The sequence below is a fragment of the Gambusia affinis genome, linkage group LG04 (assembly GCF_019740435.1).
Source record: "Gambusia affinis linkage group LG04, SWU_Gaff_1.0, whole genome shotgun sequence".
NCBI lineage: Eukaryota > Metazoa > Chordata > Actinopteri > Cyprinodontiformes > Poeciliidae > Gambusia > Gambusia affinis.
In genome coordinates, this window is record NC_057871.1 from 4,540,845 (window position 1) to 4,564,358 (window position 23,514).

At 35.5% G+C, this 23,514-nt stretch overlaps 2 protein-coding genes across 3 annotated transcripts; both read left to right on the forward strand.

The window, feature by feature from the left end:
- The first annotated feature begins 781 nt into the window (after positions 1 to 781).
- LOC122829825 (perforin-1-like) lies at positions 782 to 8,266 on the forward strand. Its single transcript, XM_044114687.1, has 10 exons — positions 782 to 842; positions 2,148 to 2,410; positions 2,489 to 2,568; positions 3,656 to 3,701; positions 3,966 to 4,111; positions 4,197 to 4,335; positions 4,422 to 4,502; positions 5,952 to 6,448; positions 6,532 to 6,625; positions 7,818 to 8,266. Exons 2-10 carry the CDS (start codon positions 2,150 to 2,152, stop codon positions 8,028 to 8,030), a joined length of 1,557 nt encoding a protein of 518 aa, XP_043970622.1. The 5' UTR covers positions 782 to 842; positions 2,148 to 2,149; the 3' UTR covers positions 8,031 to 8,266.
- A 2,344-nt stretch (positions 8,267 to 10,610) lies between these two features.
- On the forward strand, positions 10,611 to 21,918 carry LOC122829829 (perforin-1-like). 2 transcript variants are annotated; one of them, XM_044114692.1, is made up of 12 exons: positions 10,611 to 10,665; positions 13,417 to 13,500; positions 15,109 to 15,384; positions 15,460 to 15,539; positions 17,585 to 17,630; positions 17,896 to 18,038; positions 18,127 to 18,265; positions 18,354 to 18,434; positions 19,213 to 19,709; positions 19,793 to 19,886; positions 20,746 to 20,968; positions 21,679 to 21,918. In XM_044114692.1, exons 3-11 carry the CDS (start codon positions 15,124 to 15,126, stop codon positions 20,953 to 20,955), a joined length of 1,551 nt encoding a protein of 516 aa, XP_043970627.1. In that variant the 5' UTR covers positions 10,611 to 10,665; positions 13,417 to 13,500; positions 15,109 to 15,123; the 3' UTR covers positions 20,956 to 20,968; positions 21,679 to 21,918. The 2 variants fall into 2 exon arrangements, with proteins under 2 accessions (XP_043970627.1, XP_043970626.1); XM_044114691.1 differs by having other exon boundaries at positions 20,746 to 21,918.
- Positions 21,919 to 23,514: the final 1,596 nt, after the last annotated feature.

Consider the following 23,514-nt stretch of genomic DNA (forward strand, 5'->3'; position numbering starts at 1 on the left):
TTCACTTATGACCAGTTGTATCACCGGACCCTTAAAGTCCTCAAGATCTGCTCCACCAGAGTATAGACACTCAGAAAACAACCTTAACTCTTCCAGGCAATCCTCATCCATATATCCTTTTTATGGCAGCACTTAAAAATAAATCAGTTAATGTTCATACTCTGAGTTAGTTTAAGAGGCTGGTTAATATTATAGTGTAATCTAATAAGGATAATAATCCATTGAGATCTGTGAAATTTTATGCTGTCAGGTTATGAGAACAGATTTATGTTTATATTGACAGTGTGTATACGTTTAGTTAGACATGAATAAGCACCAAATATAGTAATTATATGAGAACAAAATACTGTCTTAGGTAAATGGGGCAAATCTAGTAGCTGAAACTGAAGGAATCTGATTGTGTGGAACTCATAAAACAGACAAAGAATTGAAATACTTCAATAAATTTCTTTTGCCGTTCCCTTGTTCCCTTGTTCCCTTATAAGATAAATTTGAGTTGCTTTTTGAGTTGTTTTGCCTTATTGTTAAACTTTCCCTTCATTAGAGTTCTGGTAGAACTGTTTGTTCTACATGTAGAACAGTTTGTTCTACCGGACCAAAAGGTTCCGGTAGAACTGTTTGTTCTGTTAACGCAGATACATTGTACAGAACACTGGAAAAATTAAAAACCTCAAACTTTCACGACAGTAACAAGAAACAAAGTAACTACATTCAATTGACCTTTACACAATCTTCTGTATGAATCTTTATCTCTCCAGGTCTGCTGCTTTATAAACCAGTTCTCAGCTCAGCTCACTTAGACGTTGCTTGTTTCAACTTCTTTTCAGTCTGCTTTGGAACAGGTAAGATTTTTTAATATGCAAAAGGAAAATAAAATTAACTGGGGAAAAAGAGTATCTTTGTGTAGAATACACTACAGCAATTAAAAATATTGTGTGTTGATTTAGTTATAATTGTTTTTTTTTTTTTTTAGAAGATAATTTTCTTGTGAATTTATTAGGGGTGCACTGATTACTGGTTTCTGGCTGATCCCCGAATACAGATATATTAAAAATCTTGCTCATTTCAATTTTTTGTCTGAAATCTTGCTAAATATTGCAAGAACATTGAGGAGTTGCCAACAGTGAGGTGAGTATTGTTAACTACAAACACTTAGACATGATCTGGTGGGCCGGTCCTCTGCAGCAGAGCAGAAGAAGAAAACAGCTGGTTTAAATACCTTTGCAACGGTAGATAAAATCGGTGGATAAGATCGGCGTCACATGTAAAAATATGTAAAAAAAATTCCCAAAATTAGGGAAATTGGCAGATAAATCAGTTGGGCAATAAATCAGTGCACCCCTAGAATTTATAATTTCACTTACTGTAATGTGGTGGAGCTGTGTGGCTGTTTGTTGAAATCAAAGATTTGTAAATATATAAAGCTGAATTTGTGTTTTGTTCATTGCTGGGAATCAGAATTCTGGAAACCAAAAATGTTGTAGCAACTTCACAATAAATTAATAAAGCCAAGCTCAGTCTCTCATGAGGGATTGAAGAAACTCTTCACACAACAAGGAATGATCACTGACATGTTTATTTCTAATTGAGTCTCAAAATGTATTTACTAAATAGTCCAACTCTACAGCTGAATTATTCTGTGAATAATTTCTTTATCTGCTGGCATGATAAAGAAGATGAAATAAATATATAGAATATTAAAATGGGAATCAAATCAGATTAATGAATGAACTTCATTGTTTTCTTCACAAATATCTACTGGCTGAAACTTTTTGTGTTATCTAGAACTGTTTACTAATGTTTTACCATCAACAAATACGTTCCAACTCAAAAGTCTGATATTAGATTACTGAAACACTTATTCAAATGTCATATCTGCTTATAGTGCCATTCATTTTAAGAATCTTATGCATAAATTAAAATAAATTCAGGATATGCTGCTAACACAGTACTATATGAATTGAATAGAATTAGTAATGGTCTTAATGGCTTGTCTCTGTTCAGTTATTTTTTTATTTTTGCATGTGATAGCATATAACTTTCTTATACGATGTTATATAAATAAGTCATGAAAATAAGGAAAATGCAATGCACTATGTGAAAAACAATTTAATTTCTTTTCTCCGTCTTTTTGCTTTTGACTACAGGTATGCTGCCATGTTCAATTTCAGCTCTTCTTCTCCTAATAGTCTTCCTTGTTCACTCCTCTGTTCTGTCCTGTCGGATCGGGACCAAAAGTGAGTGTGATGCTGCTCCTTTTGTACCGGGCTACAACCTGGTGGGGGAAGGTTATGATATAGTCAGACTGCAAAGAAAAGGAGCTTATGTGATTGATGTGAAGACTTACCTGAACCCCAGTGACAGCTGTACTCTCTGCTCCAACCCTCTTCATAAACATGCCCACCAAAAAGTAATTAAAATGCATAAATAAACAGCTGCACATCTGACTAGAGGGATTAACAATAATGCAAGTTTTCTCCATTTTAAGCTTCCATCTTCTGTTGTGGACTGGCGTGCCATCAATCGATGCACTGCTGAAATCTCCAGCAGTCATCACACCTCTGCCAGGTATTTAAACCTCATTGTGAACACTGTTAACATTGAAGCACATAATTAAACTAACAAAGACTGGATTTCTTTTACATGTTTCGATTACATGTTCCAATCAACCGTGTATGTTTATTGGACCTTTATGTGTTAGACCAACACATAGTGGATAATTCTGAAGTGAAATTAAAATATGAAGAGTATGGTGTGCATTTATACTGATAATTTGATTCTGATTCTTAGAAATATATTCAAGTGCAACTAGTTGACTTCATAGGTTACCTAAAATAAATGTATAATTCTTTAACAAATAAATAAAATTCACCTTTATTCTCAGTTAAGATCACAGTTAAGGTTACAAACAGAGTAGTTCACAGCTGAGTGTGAAGCGACTGGGATGAGGATCAGTGCCTCCAAATCCGAGGCCATGGTCTTGAGCTGGAAAAGGGTAGCGTGCCTTCTCTTGGTCTGGGGGGTGTCCTTCCCCAAGTGTAGGAGTTCAAGTATCTCTAGATCTTGTTCATGAATGAGGGAAGAAGAGAATGGGAGATAGACAGGTGGATTGGCGTGGTATCTGCTGTGAAGCGGGCGCTGTACCGGTCCGTCGAGGTGAAAAGAGAGCTGACATTCAAGAGTCAAAAAGCAAAGCTCTCGATTTAGAGGTAGATCTACATTCTTTGGGTCATTACCGAAAGAACGAGATCACGGACACAAGCAGCTGAAATGGGTTTTTTCTGTAGGGTGTCTGGGCTCTCCCTTACAGATAGGGATACCCCAGGAAGAGCTGGAAGAAGTGGCTGGGGAGAGGGAAATCTGGGCATCCCTTCTTAAGTTGCTACCCCCGTGACCCGACCCCAGATAGAGTGGAAGAAAATGTATGGATGGAGAAATGCGGGTTTAATGAAAAGTGTGTTTAATACCTGTTTAGAGGTTGTTATTTTTAAAAAGTAATTTATGAATACCTACCTAATAAGTCTATGGTATTAAAATAACAATAGTTAAATCAACAATTTCACTAAGCTAGAAAGCTTAACTACCTAATTAAATATATGAACAATGAACTGTATAGATGTTTTATAATGATTACTTCCTTTAAAATGTCCAACAGTTCTCTGATTCAGACTTACGCATCCCACGACACCAACGATTGGTCGGTAAGAAACAACTCAAAGCTGAACATTTCAGAATATTTTCAATGCAGCCCTGAGTTTTGATAACACAACCCTGATAGAAACCTTGCTGGCTGATTTCTTTCTTTCACCATTTCATTTCAGTTAAAATGTGCTATTCCAAGAATTTTATTATGTTTTTACTTTGCATTCAGTTAGAACTGAAGTAAGTGATTAGCATAGTGCTAAAAAAATATGGGTTCTTATTTAACACCTTATAAACTACATGTTTTGTCTATATTTCATCAGTTTGGGTTGGATGTTCAACAAGTTCTGGAATCTGGCAAGACAGATGTGGGAGGAACACGCTCCAATGCCTACAAGTTCGCTTCACGAAGGAGCAAAGAGGACCGCTACACTTTCAGCACACACAGCATCACCTGCAGCCATTATCGGTAGGATGGACATTTGACTTTTTTCACTGAGTTCTGACCAGTCGTGGTTATAAAAATAATTGTCTAATTTTGTTTTGGTGTATAGTTTTCGTGTATCAAGCACACCTGAATTAAGCATAGATTTCAAAAGGCAGTCAGAAAACCTGCCAAGTCACTACAACTCCTCCACTGCACATGAGTATGGAGATCTCATAAACACCTTTGGCACACACTACTTCAGACTGGTGAGAACATTTACACATACACTTTGAATCAGTTATAGACATTTTTCTACAGGGAAGCGTTTTAAAGAAATGAAAACTTGTTTCAGGTTATTCTTGGAGGGCAACTAAAACGACTGACATCTTCACGAAGCTGTTTGTCCTCCTTGAATGGGTTAAGCTCAAGTGAGGTAACAAAATGCACAACACAACCAATTTTTACACAACCATGTATTTTACTTCCATAATTCTAACGCCTACTGATGAACCAGAAGTGACACGTAGATTTTTTAACTTTGTTTTTTAACTTTGATGTCTAGTGGGCAGAAAGATGCAATAGTCTGGATGATTTTTGATGCAAGTACCTGGGAGCAATCACAAAAAATTGTCTGGGGTTATTCAGTTGTTTTAGGGTAATTTTGATGTATTGGATCTAAAAATCACACTGGTTTTGACCAACCAGATCAACTTTCTAAACTAAGCTACATATTAAGGGATGCAGTCATGATGGCTGTTTACTGTTGGACTCTGAAGAGAAATATCCCTGCTGCTGAGCATACGAGGCGTTCAAAGAAACGGAAGTTTATGCCCCAAGTTTTGCACAATGAAGACTTAATTTTTAGTTTACATGTACTTACCCTCATCAGTGTTTATTACTCAGTTTACAGAAATCCAAGTTTGTATCATTTAAATAATGCACTCTGTTAGAACAATTCTTTTCATTGTCATTTTTGGATTCAATGGTGCAAAATAGTCCCAGTTCAGTTAAAAAAAACATAGACAATTACCAAAAAATATTTTTTGGTAACTTAGTGTAATCATAGTCGTACTGTCTTACTGGTGTTTAGAACCAGGAAGTTACTGGCGAGCCAGTCACTAATACGGGACATTGGACAAGGTTGGCCAACCTGTCCTGATGTGGTCTTAGAGCAAATTATTATTGTGGATCCATAGTTTTTCTTGTCTTGCTATGAGTTAGTTTGTAACCATTTTGTCTATGTAATACAATTTATTTGTTGACGCTTTAGCACACTATATTGTACAGGCACAAGAATATTACATGCTTTAATGACAATTTGATAATTATTGAGCTGGTAAGTAATAGGTTTGTTTAAATTGAGGCAAGGAATTAAATAAGTGTTCATGACTTCTCCCTACTCCTTTTCAAACAGAAATGTAGTGGTAAACTCATTGTATTGTTCTTGGTTATATATACATACGTTTTCTATCTAACTGATTGCTTATTTTTTGTTTAAAAACCTTTTTCAAAGAAATAAATCAAATCAAATCAAATATTTTTAATTGTAAGTGTGTCATGAGGAGGAAACAGTGTGCCACGTCTCAAAATATAACATTCTTGATTCAGGTCACGTGTTTACATATTGTTTTTCTGAACTTATACCAGTTGGCCAGTAGGTGGCACTGTGTACAGTCACATATTAAATTGCAGTGGCGTTTCTTATATTAATACCAAATGAAGTTCACCACTTCTAACAATCTATTTTAAGTATTTTTAAGAGTTATTTTTTGTTTCCTTCTTCCTTTTTTGTATTCTTGTCTGTTTGTGTCTGTCTCTTTATGCAAAGGTCTGGAGTAATGCAACTTTTAAAAAAAAATCTCTTTGCTGTTCTTTCCCCCAGGTTCACTCCTGTTTATCTACGGGTGTTGCTGTTGGCTTGGGAAAGAAGCAACTCGCTAGTGCTCTTAACTCTTGCAAAAATGTCCTACAAAACCTGGACTCCTCCACTAATTTCAGTACTGGTCTCCACCAACACTACACAGAGGTGTCTGGAGGAGATGGTTGGTTGGGGGAGTTTTCAATTTCCAAAAATGATTCCATGAGCTACACAAAATGGCTACTGAGCCTGGTAAATACTCCAGATGTTGTTTCGTTCTCCCTTCGACCTCTCTATCAGCTTGTGCCAGGCAAGCTTCAAAAGGCAGGGATGAAAGCTGCCATTGAGCACTATTTGCTGGACAATGCTGTGAAGAAATCATCCAGAGAGCCACACTGTGAGACCACCACTCCTAATTTGTCCTCTAACTGCTGCCCTCTGCACGCCTCAAGGGGAACTCTATCAGTGAACATTATTCAAGGCTACAACATCACTGGAGATTTTTCTGGGAGGACTGAGTGGTGGGTTGATGCAAGAATAGAATACTATGACCTAATGAAACCTGATTTGCACACCTTTCATATAGCTCTTTTTTTGTTCACAGCTTTGTTCACATATGGTACGGTTCCACAAAACAAAGCACCCACATGATCAAATCCAACAATCCGAAGTTCAACGAGAATTTTGATTTTGGCAAGGTCAGTAAACGTTATCATCATAGGCTTACTTAAAAAAATCTGAACAACAGAGAAACTCATCCATTCACTCTGCTGATGCAGAAGAATTTATAGAGTTAATACCAGCATTTATATTGGCAAAAATAAAAACTAAATTAGCAGAAGTGAGGAGAATTGAGTTTTATGCATTGATTTTAAAAGAAAGCTGATCCATTCTTTGGTGCCACCAAAACTATTTACCAAACATTTCATATTGGGTCAAATATAATTTAATATCAAATATCAGAAATAAGTTGTAGTTTAAATTGCAAATAAATTATTGATCATGAACTAATTTGTCCTTCAACTTGTTGTTTGCATGAGACAGCAGCCACAATAACAAGAAAAGAACTCCTCCCTTTAGGCCTGACTCCTTCTTGTTTCGGTTTTCTTACAACCAACCTGGTTGTCTCTGGACATGTTGCTCCCAGATTCACTGCTCTGCTCATCTTGTTGTTGAGTCAGGAAGTGCTAACCCTCTCTTATTGCTTTTACAATTAAATCATAAGCATAAATATGTGGCTGTCCAAACAACAAATGTCCAAAACGAACCTTTAATGTCAAAGTAAAAACTTTTTGTCCAATTGTTTTCTCTGTCCTACTGATTGCTTATTTTTGTTTTTAAAAACTTGTTTGAAATAAATAAATGTAATCAAATAAGACAAATCAAAGTATACATTGTATGTAACGAAGACAAACAGCATATTGTGTAGGCAAACGTGGGGAAAGGACAATGAACTCTATTTCTAGATCCAAGTCACGCTCTAGATTCTTTATGTTTTGGTGTGCTGGGTCAGCACTTGCATGAAAAAAAAATTTTGGTTTTACTTGATTAGACGATGCACATTTCACTGTGTTTATGGTCGAGTAGAAATTATAGTAAAATCAGAAAATAATCTGAAAAGAAATAGTCTGATAATATTTTCTGATTATTTGAAAATAATCTGATAATATTTACAATATAGCGTAAAACCCACTTTACACATATATTGTGTAAACAGACACAGCCCAGCTGATGTATTTCCTATATTGTGCTGTTGTGTTTCAACTAAGATTACACTGCATTTATCAACTTTTGAAATGTGTTTTATTTTCTATATCATGTTAAAAAGTTTAAACTTTGAACTGGAAAATATGCATCTGAAAAATCCTCCATTTCAATTTTCTCATGAAGGTGGACACAAACAACGTCCTGAGGGTTGAAGTTTGGGATAAAGACTTGTTCTATGACCAGTTTCTCGGAGACTGCAGGTGGAACCCGACCCCGGGCACTCATCATGTCAAGTGCTCAATAAAAAGCGGACGCCTTGAGTTCACATACACGCTGACCTGTGACCCCTATCTGACTGGAGACCGGTGCGAGCGTTATAAACCATCTCCTGACTAACAGGAGCTTTGGAAATTAAAGCATTTCATTTCATCACGTAATATTAACTCACTAAATCTGGTAAAATCTCACAAACATTCATTAATCATTTAACTTTGTAAAAGACCCAGATAAATGTACAATAAGAAAATATTCAAGATTCTGTGTAACATTAATCACAAGAAATAACTATGCTTTAATATGTGCAACCAGAAATTGTGTTCCCTTCAATGACAATAAAAATGTTTAAATTGCTACACATTGCTGACTTCATATATTTTCAACAGATCTTGTATAATTAGTTGTAGAGACGTAATTATGAATTATGACTTATTTATGTTACTATAAAATGGCAGGTTTGGTGAGCTATGTAGTTCACTCACCATAAACTGTTTATAGCTTTATGTCCAACTAAAATAAACAATTTTACATGATCTTCTCACGATTTGGTTTGTTAGAAACGACAGAGATGTAGCTATCCTAAAAATATATGGTCAGACCTTCTGTTTTCAACAAAGCAGAGAACAAGGGGACATATTTTTCAACCTGATCATTGTTTCCTTAGGGTTTAATGGTTAAAATCAAGAGGCGCTGATGAAATTTATTAATTGAAATAATCTCCCATCATCTAGTCATGTTTGAAAACAGCAAAAACATCTCATGAGCCATGTTCAATGTTATTTTTTATTTATTACATAAAAGGTCCAGGCACCACAATTTCACAGTTTTCTTTTAGAAGAGCTTGACCTTAACAACCTTGCTTCAAATGTGTGAAGCCATAGCAGCTATCAGAGTCCAAAAGGCTTACATTAGGTATAAAAAACAGAATATAGAGTTGACTGAAGGTAAATGAGTGTAAATTTCTCTCATAAACCTTCAGTAGGGCTGGGCTATAGAGCTTGAAAATAAAGTAAATTTTTTTTTGTACTAGATCTGATGTTAATTAATTTTATTCTGATTGCTTTCTTATCTAAAACAAAAAAGAAAAAAAAAGGAAATTACAAATTAGAAAAAATAATTTCAAAAGGTGGCTTTGATAGGGCTGCACAGTGGTGCAGTTGGTAGAGCTGTTGCCTTGCAGCAAGAAGGTCCTGGGTTCGATTCCTGGCCCGGGGTCTTTCTGCATGGAGTTTGCATGTTCTCCCTGTGCATGCCTGGGTTCTCTCCGGGTTCTCCGGCTTCCTTCCACAGTCCAAAAACATGACTAATTGGTCTCTCTAAATTCTCCCTAGGTGTGAGTGTGTGTGTGAATGGTTGTGTGTCCTGTATGTTTTCTGTGTTGCCCTGCAACAGACTAGCGACCTGTCCAGGGTGAACCCCGCCTCTCACCCGGAACGTTAGCTGGGGATTGGCACCAGCAACCCTCCTGACCCCATTAGGGACAAAGGGTGTTTAGAAAATGGATGGATGGATGGATGGAGGTGGCTTTGATATGAATCAATTGTATGACGAAGTGTTAGGGCCAGACTACAGAGATGAATATTATATAACATGAATATTATCAAAATATTACACAAATATGCAATTTTACCAGAAAAAAACATCTCCAAACTAAGAGAAAATATTGTTTTAATGAGGAAAAAATACAACAGTGCGTTAAGGCCACTAAAGTTAGAAAAGAGGTACATTCCACCAAAAACTCAGAAATTTTGAGAATAACCTCAAAAACTTTCTAGAAAAATCATAGAAATATCTGAGATCCAAAATTAAAAATTTAAAATAGAAAATTAGAAGAAAAAACATTTCTAAGATTAATTTCAACATTTTTCAACATTTCCACCAGAGTGAAATATATATAATACTACTATTACATTTTTTTATTTTTTTTTACCTACCATGGCTCAAAAACACCGGTGTAGAAAAAACTTAAAGTTATCAAGTCCTATTGTTAACACGATTGATTTAAAGTCTTGCTGCTTATAATCGCAATGCCAATGTGTTAAAAGATTAAGTATTTCTAGAAAGTATTAAGTATTATCTGTAAAACTAATACCAAAGTATCACTTCAATATTTTTTTTGTGTGTTGATCTCATAAAACTATTACTTTATTTTCCTAAGATTATGACTCAAGTGTCACTGTATTTTTGTAATATTCTGACTTTATTTTCATAATTAAAAATGAAAAAACTCTAGCCTGACCCTTGTAGCTTGTCATAGAATTGGCCTGAATTCAAAACTCCAAAAAATCAAAGCTGTAAGTCAAGCGAGATGGCACACTCTCTGCGTTCTAATATCACTCTGAACTATAAAACCCAAGGAGCGCATTGGTGGAAAAAATGCAGATTTTCCAAAATTTAAATCTTCAAAAATGAAACATTTGATTAATTTTTTTCATTTGGAAAAAAAGAAGAAGAAAAAAACATGACAAGCTCAACAGAAAAAAATCAAAGTCAAGGTTTGGGAAAACGTTGCTGAAGTGACTCCCATCATCATCATCATGTGAGGCGCAGCTTCTTTCTCTGTTACCTTTTCTCTTTCAACCTCAGCCGGAAGTTGAGTAGCTGGTAGACAAGCTGTAACAGTAAAAATATATTGCACTGAGCATGCTCCTACTGGACCATTTAGCTACACAACAACTGTTGCTATGGGAACCTACCAAAGGCTTTCATTAAAGCCACTACTTCCTGTCAACTGAGCTGGATGGTCTGCGTTCTGGTAAGTTCTGGATCTCCTTTTCAGGGAAGAGGATCTTCAGAGCCGCACCCAGACCCTGAGTCTACCCGCAGCAGAAAGCTGCCATACATTGATTCTAACACGGGTCCAAAAAGACCCACTCATGGAAGACTGTATAGTCAATCACTCATGCATCAGAGGCTTTACTTTGGCAAAGGAGGAAAAAATGTTATAAAAATTCACAGGATTCATTGTTGATAATGAGAGGAATAAGCACAGTTAGAGTTTGTGAATAAAATAATTTGCTCCCATGTTATAGAGGGAGAAAAGATTATTTGAGACAGCTGAAATATTTGGTCTCCCCTCATAACTTTGGCAAATATAGAGCATATGTTTCCAAATTCTCAATGATTGTTATGTGTGATAGTATGACTATCCACCAATTACAATTAACTAGAAATTTATTTGATCCAATCATATTTTATCATATTTTATATCATATTCCAGGTCTGAACAGGCCTGCCGTTCAAACCTAGCAGGCCCAAATGTATTGTAAGACTCTGCTGGGAACGTCTGGCAGAGTCTCCTGTGAGATGGAGCTTTAACTCCCATCTCCGGGAAAGTTTTAAACACGTTCCAGAGGAGATATGGGACTTTGAGTCCGAGTGGAGCTTGTTCCGTGCCTCCATTGACGAGGCGGCTTTTCAAAGCTGTGGCCGCAAGGTTGTCAGTGCCTGTCTCAGTGGCAACCCTTGAACCCATTTGGTGAACAACTTTGGTGAGGGATGCTGCCAGGCTGAAGAAGGACTCCTCTAGGGGCCTTTTTGGCCTGAGGGACCTGGAAGCAGGTGATGGTAAACTGCATGCAGCTCGGGTGGTTGTTGAGGCAAGAATTCAGGCATGGGAGACTTTTGGAGAGGACATAAAGAAAGACTTTGTTACAGCTTCAAAACGATTCCGGTCCACCATCCAGTGTGTCAAGAGGGAGAAGCAGTATAGAACCAACACTGTTTATAGTGGGGATTGTGTGCTGCTGACCTTGACTCCGGATGTTGTGGGCCAGTGGGCAGAATAGATCGAAGACCTCCTCAATCCCACTAACATGACTGGAGACTGGGGATTCTGGGTCGAGCTCTCAGATCTCTGGGGATGAGGTCTCCTGGGTAATCAGGAGAAAATACTCAGCCTACACAGTCAAAAACTGTACTGCGCCGTGTCTCGGTAATCCATCAGTGTTTAGGCAATCTGTCAATAGTTTTTCTAATACAATATATGGCCCAACAGGAAGCAAGCCTTTCAAAATAAAACGAAATTTCACAATAAAAATGGCCAGAACAAATATCCATCTTCTAACTAAATATGATAAAATAAAACACAAACCATCATACAAATAACTTAAATATTCCCTATTTATGGCTCTAACAGATCAAAAAGATCTAACTGGGCCAAATGAGGTCTTGGAGGAAGGAGTAGAGGAGATACATCCTCAGAAAGCGGAGGTTGATTAAATGCTGCTGAATCTAATGTTGGTCAACAAGATGAGGGAGCACCTGGAGAACACCCAGGAAGGAGGAGGCAGCGCCGGAGAATCTACACGTATGACCAGTTGTGTCTCCAAAACAGTCAAATCCTCAAAAGCTGCTCCACCAGAGCACAGACACTCTCAGAAAACAACCCTAACTCTTCCAAGTGATCCTCTTTCATGAGTCCTTTTTATCACAGCAATTAAAAATAAATCAGTTAATGTTCATACACTTTTTGTTAGTTTAACAGGCTGGTTATCATTACTGTCTAATCTAATAAGGATAATAATCCATTGAGATTTGTGTAATTTTATTCTGTCATTGGTGAGAACAGATTTATGTTCATATTGACAGAGTTTATACATTAATTAGACAGGAACACCATAGAGAGTAATTATATGAGAATATAATATAGTATGGAAGATAAGAAGCAAGATGATAACAGTTAGTGAGGATAAAAGAAATAAACTTTGTAATAAATACTTGCCTGTTAACTTACCTTTAGTCCTAGTTCTTGTGGATATCATTGTTCTGTATTGCCAAAAATGTTAAAATGTTAGGCAACATTTTTTTGTGGCAGAGTGTGTTGCACTGTAGAAGTATTTCATTTAAATTACCGGTATTACTATTTTTTAGAGTTATGGATAAAACACTCTTTTATCCATTAAATTATACATTTCTTTTGTCTTATTAATTTTATTGTTTAAAACATTATGCCTAGTTATTTTTTTGTTCAAGCGTAGATGTTTTACAGAATTAGAGCTGTGTGCTACGTGACTGTTTTTGTACCGGATGTAGTGTCAGTTGTAAAGTTGTAACTAGAAGTAGAAATTATGTAACAGTTTTTCTGTGGACTAATGGCCGGCTGCTCCAGAGAGAACAATTTCAAGAAAAACACACAGATTGGGGCAAATCTAGTTACCAAAACTAAAGAAGAATTTCTGCCTGTTTTAAGAGTTCAACACAATCACAGAAATAAAATACTTAAATAAATTTCGATAGTTGTTACCTTGTTACCTAAATCTAGAGTTGCTTTTTATGCATTTTCTGACTTGGTGTTAAACTATTCTTTCATTGTAGTTCCGGTAAAACTATTTATTCTCCCTGAACAAAATGTTCTGGTAGAACTGTTCGTACTGTTAGCGTAGATATTTTATAAAGAACATTGCTAAAATAAGAACCTCAAACTTTAGCGGCCGTTACAAGAAACAAAGTAACTTCATTCAATTGACCTTTTCACAATCTTCTGTATGAATCTTTATCTCTCCAGGTCTGCTGCTTTATAAACCAGTTCTCAGCTCAGCTCACTTAGACATTGCTTGTTTCAACTTCTTTTCAGTCTGCTTTGGAACAGGTAAGATTTTTTAATATGCAAAGAGTATCTTTTTTTAGAATACACTGCAGCAATAAAAATATTGTGTGTTTATTGAGTTATAAAAAGATATTTATAGAAGCTATGTTTTTCATAAATTTATTAGAGGTGCACCGATTGCAGGTTCCTGGCTGATTCCTGATTACAAATCTATTAAAAATCCTGACCTGCCAATTCCGATTTTGACCGATATACATTTTTTTGTCTGTAATCTTGCTAAATATTGGCAGAGAGTTGATGAGTTACCAACAGTGGGGTGACTATTGTTAACTGCAAACATTTAGACATGATCTGCTGGGGCGGTCTACAAGTCAAACCTCTCTCATAGCAGAACAGAAGATAGCAGTTGCTTTAAATACCTTTGGCAAGGTGGATTAAATCAGTGGATAAGATCGGCTAATCGCCCGATCACCGATTTCCAAAAATTAGGAAAATCGACACAGATAAATTGGATGGGTGATAAATTAGTACACCCCTAGAATTTATAATTTCACTGATATTAAGGTGGAGCAGCTGTTCACAAAATTGTTGGGAATCAGAACTCACTCTCACATTTAGCTTATGCAATTATTATAAATTTTAATCCATAATTTATTATTAATTAATAAAGCCAAGCTCAGTCTCTGATGAGGGATTGAAGAAACTCTTCACACAAGGAATGATCACTAATATGTTTATTTCTAATCGAGTCTCAGAATTTATTAACTAAATAGGCCAACTTTACAGCTGTATTATTCTTGAATAACTTCTTTAACTACCGGCATGTAACCCAACTACTGATAAGAAAAAAGAAATATATAGAATAATAAAATGGGAATAAAATCAGATTGATGAATGAACTTTATTGTTTTGTTTATTTCAAAAATATCTTTTTGAAATTTTATCTGTTATCTAGAACTATTTACTAATGTTTTACCATCATTAACTGCTGCTCCCATGAACAAATACTCTAGATCAAAAATGTGATATTGGCTTACGATAAAACATGCAAAAATAGGAGATTGTTCTGAACAGAATTGCATATGTAAAAAATTACAACAAAATTCAAATGCATGGATGACTAAAATAAATAATTGTTTCAATAAATATTCAACTGTATTTAATGTATGTGCAAGTAATAATCACAATATGCTTAAACAATATTTAACCATTAAGTCTAATTTATATTCATTTCTGGTTTTTGTCCTGTGTTAGCGGCACATTCTGACTTTATTTTAACTGCCAGCCAGACCCTCCAAATTCAATGGGTAACTGTGCTATACTGTTACAATAAAATGCACAGTAAACAGATATTTACCCATGTATTCAATATATTTAAATATTTATTGAAACAATTACACATTTAATTTGTACATGTTTGATCTTTTATGCACATTTTTACATGTTTATCTGTTCAGTTGTTTTTTATTTTTGCATGTGTCAGCATAAGCCTTGTAAAGTCCATATTTATGACATGTCCAGTCAAAAATATTCATGAAAACATAATCATGTTCATAACAGGTGTTATGTTTATGGTAGTGTCATGTCAGTCTTATGCACGCCCCTTTCTTATACAATGTTATATAAATATGTTTCCTCACTATCTTTTAGCTTCTGCCTGCAGCTATGCTGCCTGATTCAACTTCAGCTCTTCTTCTCCTGAGTGTCCTCCTTGTTCACTCCTCTGTTCTGTCCTGTCGGATTGGGACCCAAAGAGAGTGTGATGCTGCTCCATTTGTACCAGGCTACAAGCTGGTGGGGAAAGGTTTTGATATAGTCACACTGCAGAGAAAAGGACCTCTTGTGATTGATGTGAACACTTACCTGAGCCCCAGCAAAACCTGCAAACTCTGCACCAACCCTCTTCAAAACAATGCCCACCAAAAAGTAATTAAAGATGCATAAATAAACAGCTGCACATCTGACTTGATATGCAATAATGCAACTTTTCTTCATTTTAAGCTTCCATCATCTGTTGTGGACTGGAGTGCTATCAGTCAATGCAGTGCTGACATCATCAGCAGTCATCACACCTCTGTTAGGTACAGTATTTAAACCGGATTGTGAACACTGTAAAAGTAGAGTCAAATAATTAAACTAACAATTACAGGATGTTTTTTACATGTTACAATTACATGTTACAATCAACAGTGGATGTTTATTGGACATTTATGTGGTAGACCAACACATAGTGGATAATTCTGAGGTGGAAGCAAAACATGAAAAATGTTGTGTGCATTTATGCTTATATTCTGATAATTATAAATATGTTGAAGTGGAACCAGATGCCTTCATAGGTCACCTAAAATAAATATATAATTTTTTTTTTAAATCAATAAAATTCTGATTTATTCTCAGTTAAGTTCACAGTTAAGGCTGCAAACAGCATCATTAAGACCAAAGCAAAACAAAAAAAATGTAGTAAAGTTTGAAGGACAGATAAATTGTAAAAACAAAATCCCAAACTTGAGACAAATCATGGAGCACGTCTAAACTGTCAGCTGAAAGGTATCAAACGATGGAGGGTGTCTGAGGTTGTGTATTTACTTCTCTTTGCCTGTAATGCACTGAACATGTTCTGCAGAGTGGGGGCAGTCTTATACACTGTAAAACATTTGGGTCACATTTAGTTGTGTCTACTAGTTGTGTCATCTTGTCTTTAATATACATAAATTTAGTTTTAGATTTTTAACCTAAATGTGTGAGTTTGCAAAAATAAACTTACAGTATTTAAGCCATGTTATCATTTTATTAGTTTTGTCAAACCTAAAAGAGTTGAATAAATTGGAGTTTATAAGTTGGTGCTGAAAAACTAAAAGAAGAAAAACACAGGAATGGGAATTATTTCCCAGAGTGCTTAGCGGCATGTTTTAGTATCCTGAGATGGATGTGTGTTACATTGATCTGACTTTGGTTTTTTATTCTGGCAAATGTTCATTTTAATAAGTTGTAAGTCTCTGCTAAAAGTTTTTGAACAGAATTTATGTTGTTGTGTTGTTGATCTTTATTAAATTCATTAGCAAATGATAATATTTGTTCCAATCAACTTGAAATAAGAATTTTAATTATTTTAATATAAAATAAGTTGTTACTTTAACTTGATAAGGAGAGTGAAAATAATACAGAATTGTGTGAAGGCAGTTTTTTTTTTCTTGCATATTGTGAAATCATTTGGTTTAAATTCTAGTATTAAGTTGAAACTCACAATCCAAGATTAATGTGCCAACAGAACTTAAAAAACAATGTTTAGACAACTTATCTCTTCTTGTCAAATCAACTTCATGAACTTTAATTTCTATGTTAAAATTGAAACATTTTTCTTATTGACTTTAATTGCATTTCAAAGCAGCAGATGGACTTTTAAACTGTAAGTCCAAAATGTTCTCTCTAGTCAAACCATTTCTATGTTTTTAGAGAGCGGTTTGTTGCATAGTTCAAACCTCATGTCTATTTCACTTTGACTTAACAACTTAACATCTTTAGTCTGTGCATTTAAAAATCTGACTCTGACCCGAAACCCGACCTAAATTCAAGTCACTCCTTAGTCCTAAACCAAACCCCAGACTCAAAGACAGCACTTCTTATAGGGACTTACAAGGTGACAAATCCTACAACACACACACACATATATTCACACACACAAAGAGACATGTACTCAAGGACCATCCTGCAACAATGAGTATCAGTTTGCCTGTGAATAACTATAAAAAATTAGTTGGGAAAATTATTAACTAGAAATTTTGATTAAAATCACCAAGTGAAGAAAACAGGCAAATACAGACCCATTCAATAAATTTGAATATTATTCTATAAAAGTCAATTTTTTCATAAGTTTCATTAAGTAAAAAATATTATGTGAAATAATTCCACACATAGGAATTTTTAAAGCATTTATTTATGTTAATTATGAGGATTTTCAACATACAAGTAATGCAAACATGTAGTTTATGAATACCTGCCTAAAAAGTCTTAGGCATTAAAATAACAATAGATAAATCAGCAATTTCACTAAGCTTTACTACCTAATTAAAAATATAAAAAAATTAACTGTATAGATGTTTAATAATGATTACTTCCTTTACAACAGCTCTGTGAATAAGGCTTACACATCCCACGACAACAATGATTGGACGGTAAGAAACAATTCAAAGCTGAACATTTCAAAATTATGCAGCCCTGAGTTTTGATAACACAACCCTGATAGAAACCTTGTTGGCTGATTTTCTTTCTTTCACCATTTCATTTCAGTTAATATGTTCTGTTCCAAGAAACAGTATTTTATTATCTTTTTACTTTGCATTGAGTTAGAACTGAAGTAAGTTATCAGTATAGCAGAAGAAAAATATGGCTTCTTGTGTAACACCTTACAAACTACATGTTTTATCTGTATTTCATCAGTTTGGCTTGGAACTTGAAAAGTTTTTGTTTGACAACTTCGATGTGGGAGGAACCGGCTCCAATGCCTATAAGTTCGCTTCACGAAATATCAAAGAGGACCGCTACACTTTCAGCAAACACAGTGTCACCTGCAGCCATTATGAGTAGGTTGGAAATTTGTTTTTTTTTTTCATTGAGCTCTGACAGATAATGGTTATTGAAATAATTGTCTAATTTTGTCTTGGTGTCTAGTTTTATATTATCAACCACACCTCCCTTAAGCGTAGAGTTCAAAAAGCAGTTAGAGTCCCTGCCAAGTCACTACAACTACTCCACTAGGAATGAGTATAGAAAGTTCATACAGATCTTTGGCACACACTACTTCAGACTGGTGAGAACTTTGGCACACACACATTGTGAATTAGTTACAGACATTTTTCTGCAGGGAAGCATTTTAATTAACTTTATACGTATTTTAGGTTAATCTTGGAGGGCAACTGAGTCAATTGGTATCTCCACGAAGCTGCCTGTCCTCCTTGAATGGATTAACCCCAAGTGAGGTAACAAAATGCACAAAACAACAGATTTTTACACAACCATGGGTTTGTAAACGTATAGAAGATGGTGCTTGCTTATTGATTTGTGCATTTGATTTATAGACTAAGACATTTTACACAGGTGGTTCTCAGAGACAGAAAATGCCGCTTGCAGTGGGAATGGGAGAATAATAAATCGCTTATCATTTCAAATTAAAATAAGAATGAATTATTAATTCAAGCAAATTCAAACCTGATAAAAGTGCAGAACATAACAGCTAATTTGTTCAAGAGAAAAGACAGTGATGGAAAGGTTACTGCACATGCTACAAAGTAAAATGTTTATCAATGTTTATAAAAGCTAGCTGTGATGGAAATAGTACAAAAAATAATGTGGGCTACTACAGTTATTATTATTATTATTATTATTATTATTATTATTATTATTATTATTATTATTATTATTATTATTATTATTATTATTATTATTATTATTATTATTATTATTATTATACTTATTTGCACATAGTACCTCATTAAAATTATTGTCATAGTATCGGCAAGAATTTAAAACTACTTTCACCCCTATTTATATTATTACCAATTACATGAAGCTGCAAAAATATGAAGTTCATCGCCTTCAGCAAACTACTTTCATTTTAAGTGTGACTTTGTTTTGTCCATTATAATTTCCAAGGATTCCTACATGAACATATTCTTCTCTGTTTGTGTCTGACTCTTTATGTAAATGTCTGGTGAAATGCAGGTTTTTAAAAAATCTCTTTTCTGTTCCTTCACCCAGATCCACTCCTGTTTATCTTTGGGTGTTGCTGTTGGCTTGGGCAAGATGAAAATCTCTCATGTCCAGAAGTCTTGCATTGGTGTCCTAAAAAACCAGGACTCCTCCACTAACTTCAGCCCTGGTCTCCACCAACACCACACAGAGGTGTCAGGAGGAAATGGTTGGTTGGGGAAGTTTTCAATTTCCCAAAATGATTCTACAGCCTACTGGAACTGGCTGAAGAGCCTGAAAGACCATCCAGATGTTGTTTCGTACTCTATTCGACCTCTCTATCAGCTTATGCCAAACAAGCTTCAACAGGCAGGGATGAAAGCTGCTATTGAGCAGTATTTGAAGGACAATGCTGTGAAGAAATCATCCAGAGAGCCACACTGTGAGACCACCACTCCTAATTTGTCCTCTGACTGCTGCCCTCTGCACGCCTCAAGGGGAAATCTATCAGTGACCATTGTTCGAGGCTGGAATCTATACGGAGATACGATTGGACAAACTGACGGGTGGGTTGATACAAAGGTAAAAAACAAATAACTTATGGAAACTGATGAGCACAGCTTTTATGTGGCTCCTCTTTTGTTCACAGCTTTGCCAAGATGTACTATGGCTCCATATCCCACCAGACCAAAATGATCGAATCCGATGATCCTCAGTGGAACACTGAGTTTAATTTGGGCAAGGTCAGTAAACGTTTTCATCAAAAATCAGCTGAAAAGTTCAACAACAGACAAACTGATCCATTTACTCTGCTGAAGCAGCAGAACTTGTGGAGTAAATACCAGGATCTATTTTTGCAAAAATAAACATTAAATTACCAGAAGTGAGGAGAATTGGGTTTTTATGCATCAGTCTTGAAAGAAAGGATTCTTTGGTGCCACCAAAACTATTTGTTAGCAAACATTTTATATTGGGTCAAATATCATTTAATATTAGAAATGTGTTGTAGTTTCCATTGCAACTAGATGTCAAATTATTGATCATGAACTAATTTGTCCTTCAACTTGTTGTTTACATGAGACAGCAGCCACAATAACAAGAAAAGAGCTCCTCCCTTTAGGCCTGACTCGTTCTTGTTTCGGTTTTCTCACAACCAACCTGGTTGTCTCTGGACATGTTGCTCCCAGACTCACTGCTCTGCTTATCTTGTTGTTGAGTCAGGAAGTGCTAACCCTCTCTTATTGCTTTTACAAATAAATCATAAGCATAAATATGTGGCTGTCCAAACAACAAATGTCCAAAACGAACCTTCAATGTCAAAGTAAAAACTTTTCATGGTGTTTATCGTCAAGTACAAATTAAAGTAAAAACAGAAAAAAAATCTGGAAATATTTTAACAGAAACCACTTTGCACATATATTGTGTAAACAGACACATCCTGATGTATTTCATATCTTGTGTTTCGGCTATGATTACATTGCATTTATCTACTTTTGAGATGTGTGATGCTAACAGTTTTATTTTCTCTATCACCTAAATAATTTGTCTTTGAACGGGAAAATATGCATCTGAATGATTCTCCATTCAATTTTTATCATGAAGGTGGACACAAGCCTGGTTCTGAAGATTGAGGTTTGGGATGAAGATTGGAAATATCACGACCTCCTCATAAAGTGCGAGAAGTACCTGATCCGGGGCTCTCACACTTTCACATGCAAATCAGATTTAGGAAACGTTGAGGTTAAATACACCCTGACCTGTGACCCGTATCTGACTGGAGAAAGGTGCGGCCTTTATAAACCATCTCCTTAGTTGCTGGAGATTGGTGAGTTTTGAGAATGAAAGCATTTCATTTCATCACGTAACATTAACTTATTTAATCTGATAGAAACTCACAAATTATACTTAATTACTTAACTTTGTTAAACACCTAGCTAAATGTGTAATTATCATACAATGAAAGAAAATCAAGATTCTGTGTAACATTTAATCACAATAAATAACTATGCTTTAATATGTGCAACCAGAAATTGTGTTCCCTTTAATGACAAAAAATTTTTTGAAATTGCTACAAGTTGTTGATTTTATATATTTTCAACAAATCTTGTATTAGTTGTATGAATTATGTCTTGTATGTGTTGCTATAGAAGACATAGTTACATTACAGGATGTGTCACAAAACTATTTGGTCAAGACCTTCTGTATGCAGCAAAGCAGAGAACAAGGGGACATCATTTTCAACCTGATCATTATTTCCTTACAGTTTTATGGTCAAAATCAAGAGGCACTGTAGAAATATTTTAACTGAAATGATCTTTCATCATGTAGTCATGTTTCAAACAGTGACGACATCTCATGAGCCAGAATGTTAATCGTTTTTATTATTCTTATTTTCTGCATAAAAGGTGTCAGTAATATTTAGTATATGTTATGTTATGTTTGCTGCATTCTTATGTTCACTGTATTTGATGTGTGAAGTTGTTGTGCTGTTTTCCCATTGATCTGAGTCTTTCAGTTCCTACCTTGTCGTTGCAGCAGAGAGCAAACCAGAAAAAAACTCAACCATCAGCCTGTAGGTGCAGCGTGCCCGCACTCAGGATAACAGAAGAAATAACTGAATGCAACGCTATGTAACTGGCATGAGATAACAGAATAAACTATGTAACTTGGGACCGCCCTTAAGGAAATAAAAAGAAAGGGTACGGCAGAACTTGCATCAGAGCGGTTAGGAGATTGTGACAGAAGCAAGTCCTGTCCGTCCTCCTTGCAAGAAAATCTAAACTCTCTTGTCTTTCTCCTTTTTGTGTGGTGTTTAAATGTTTTAGGTTGTTTGAACCTGACAAATGGTCCAGGCACCAGTAGCAAAATTGTAACACCATCTCTCTAAAAGTCTATGGAATAGGCAGCAAAAACCACAGCAGCTTCCAGTCCTCTCAGTCCTACCTTTGAGAAAACAAATCCTTATTCTTAAAAACATCCGGCTTCCCTCGCTGTTTGCTCCTATGTCACTTGTGTCCAGTGTTATCTGTAAAATAACTGTGTTCCTAAAATGTTCAAAACTGATCTAAAGTCAAACAGTCTGCTGCAAGTAATTCAAAATGGAGGAAACATGCGCACAAACTGCCTCTTCAAGTTCAACTTATTAAACATAAAACCAAACTTCTGCAGAAGCCAAAATAATTAAATAGTGAAAGAGTCCACTGTAACAACCTCGCTCTGAATGTGTGAAGCCAAAGCAGCTATCAGAGTCCAAGAGGCTTCAATTGGATTATTTTTTTATTATTATTTCTCTAATAACCCTCCAGTAGGACTGGGCGATAGAGCTTAAAAATACAATATTTTTTCATACTATATCCGGTGTTAATCAATTTTGTTCATTTTGAAAAATAAGAGAAAATGATTTCAAACAAAAAATGGTTTTATATCAATCAGTTGTATGACAGTGTTAGGATCAGGTTACAAAGACTTTGTTTAATAATACTTATTTGCACTTCTGTTTAATCCAAATTTTGTCAGCGGCTCCATAAGGCCCCCAGGGCCCCATAAGGCCCCATAAATGCTAATATTTAATCACAAACAACAGATATATGTCACATTTCTGTATTGAGATTATCAATGCTGCTAAATTAGATTTAATAATTTCAGCATACATAAATTGAAAGATTTTAAATTGTTTAACATTAAAATGTAAGACTTTAAGGAGCTGGCAAGTTTACATTGTAAAAGTTCAAACAACAATATTCATAGTTAGATTGTTTTGTTGCCACAACTACAACCCTATGCTGTGATTAATCTTTGAGTTTGAGCCCTGCTTGTTCACAAATATAAATTAGTAAACTACAATTTTAGCTTACTGCATTTTAGGTTGGCCAATAAACTGCTCCCCCTCTCACAGATTTCATTAAATCTAACACAGAAGCTTCTTCGTCTATGCATAGACTACAGACTGTTGAACTCAAAAACAATCCCAGACTGTCATCTAATCCCTAGGATACAGGAGATCCTAGAAAACCTCACGGGCAATTCCTGTTTCACAGTGTTGGACCAGGGGAAGGCCTACCACCAAGGTTTCATGGGTGAGAAAAGCAGACCATGTACAGCATTTATAACACCTTGGGGACTGTACAAATTGATTAGAATCCAGTTTGGGCTAACATATGCACCCCCACTGCTTTTCAGCATTACATGGAAGGATGCCTGGGGTAACTCCGAGATTAAGTTTTTTTTTACCTGATTCTCATTCTCCTGGATGTGTTTTGCATGTGGGTCAAGCTAGTTGCTCCCAACATGACAAAAGATCTAACTGAGCCAAATGAGGTTTTGGAGGAAAGAGTAGAAGATATACAGTACATCCTCAGGAAGAGGAGGTTG

Bases quoted from the DNA above. Each gene is read 5' to 3' on its own strand.
- LOC122829825 (XM_044114687.1), top strand. From the start codon at position 2,150: ATGCTGCCATGTTCAATTTCAGCTCTTCTTCTCCTAATAGTCTTCCTT. The intron at 3,702-3,965 runs GTAAGAAACAAC...ATATTTCATCAG, and splicing joins ACGACACCAACGATTGGTCG to TTTGGGTTGGATGTTCAACA. The intron at 6,449-6,531 runs GTGGGTTGATGC...TTTTGTTCACAG, and splicing joins TTTTCTGGGAGGACTGAGTG to CTTTGTTCACATATGGTACG.
- LOC122829829 (XM_044114691.1), top strand. From the start codon at position 15,124: ATGCTGCCTGATTCAACTTCAGCTCTTCTTCTCCTGAGTGTCCTCCTT. The intron at 18,039-18,126 runs GTAGGTTGGAAA...CTTGGTGTCTAG, and splicing joins GTCACCTGCAGCCATTATGA to TTTTATATTATCAACCACAC. The intron at 19,710-19,792 runs GTGGGTTGATAC...TTTTGTTCACAG, and splicing joins ACGATTGGACAAACTGACGG to CTTTGCCAAGATGTACTATG.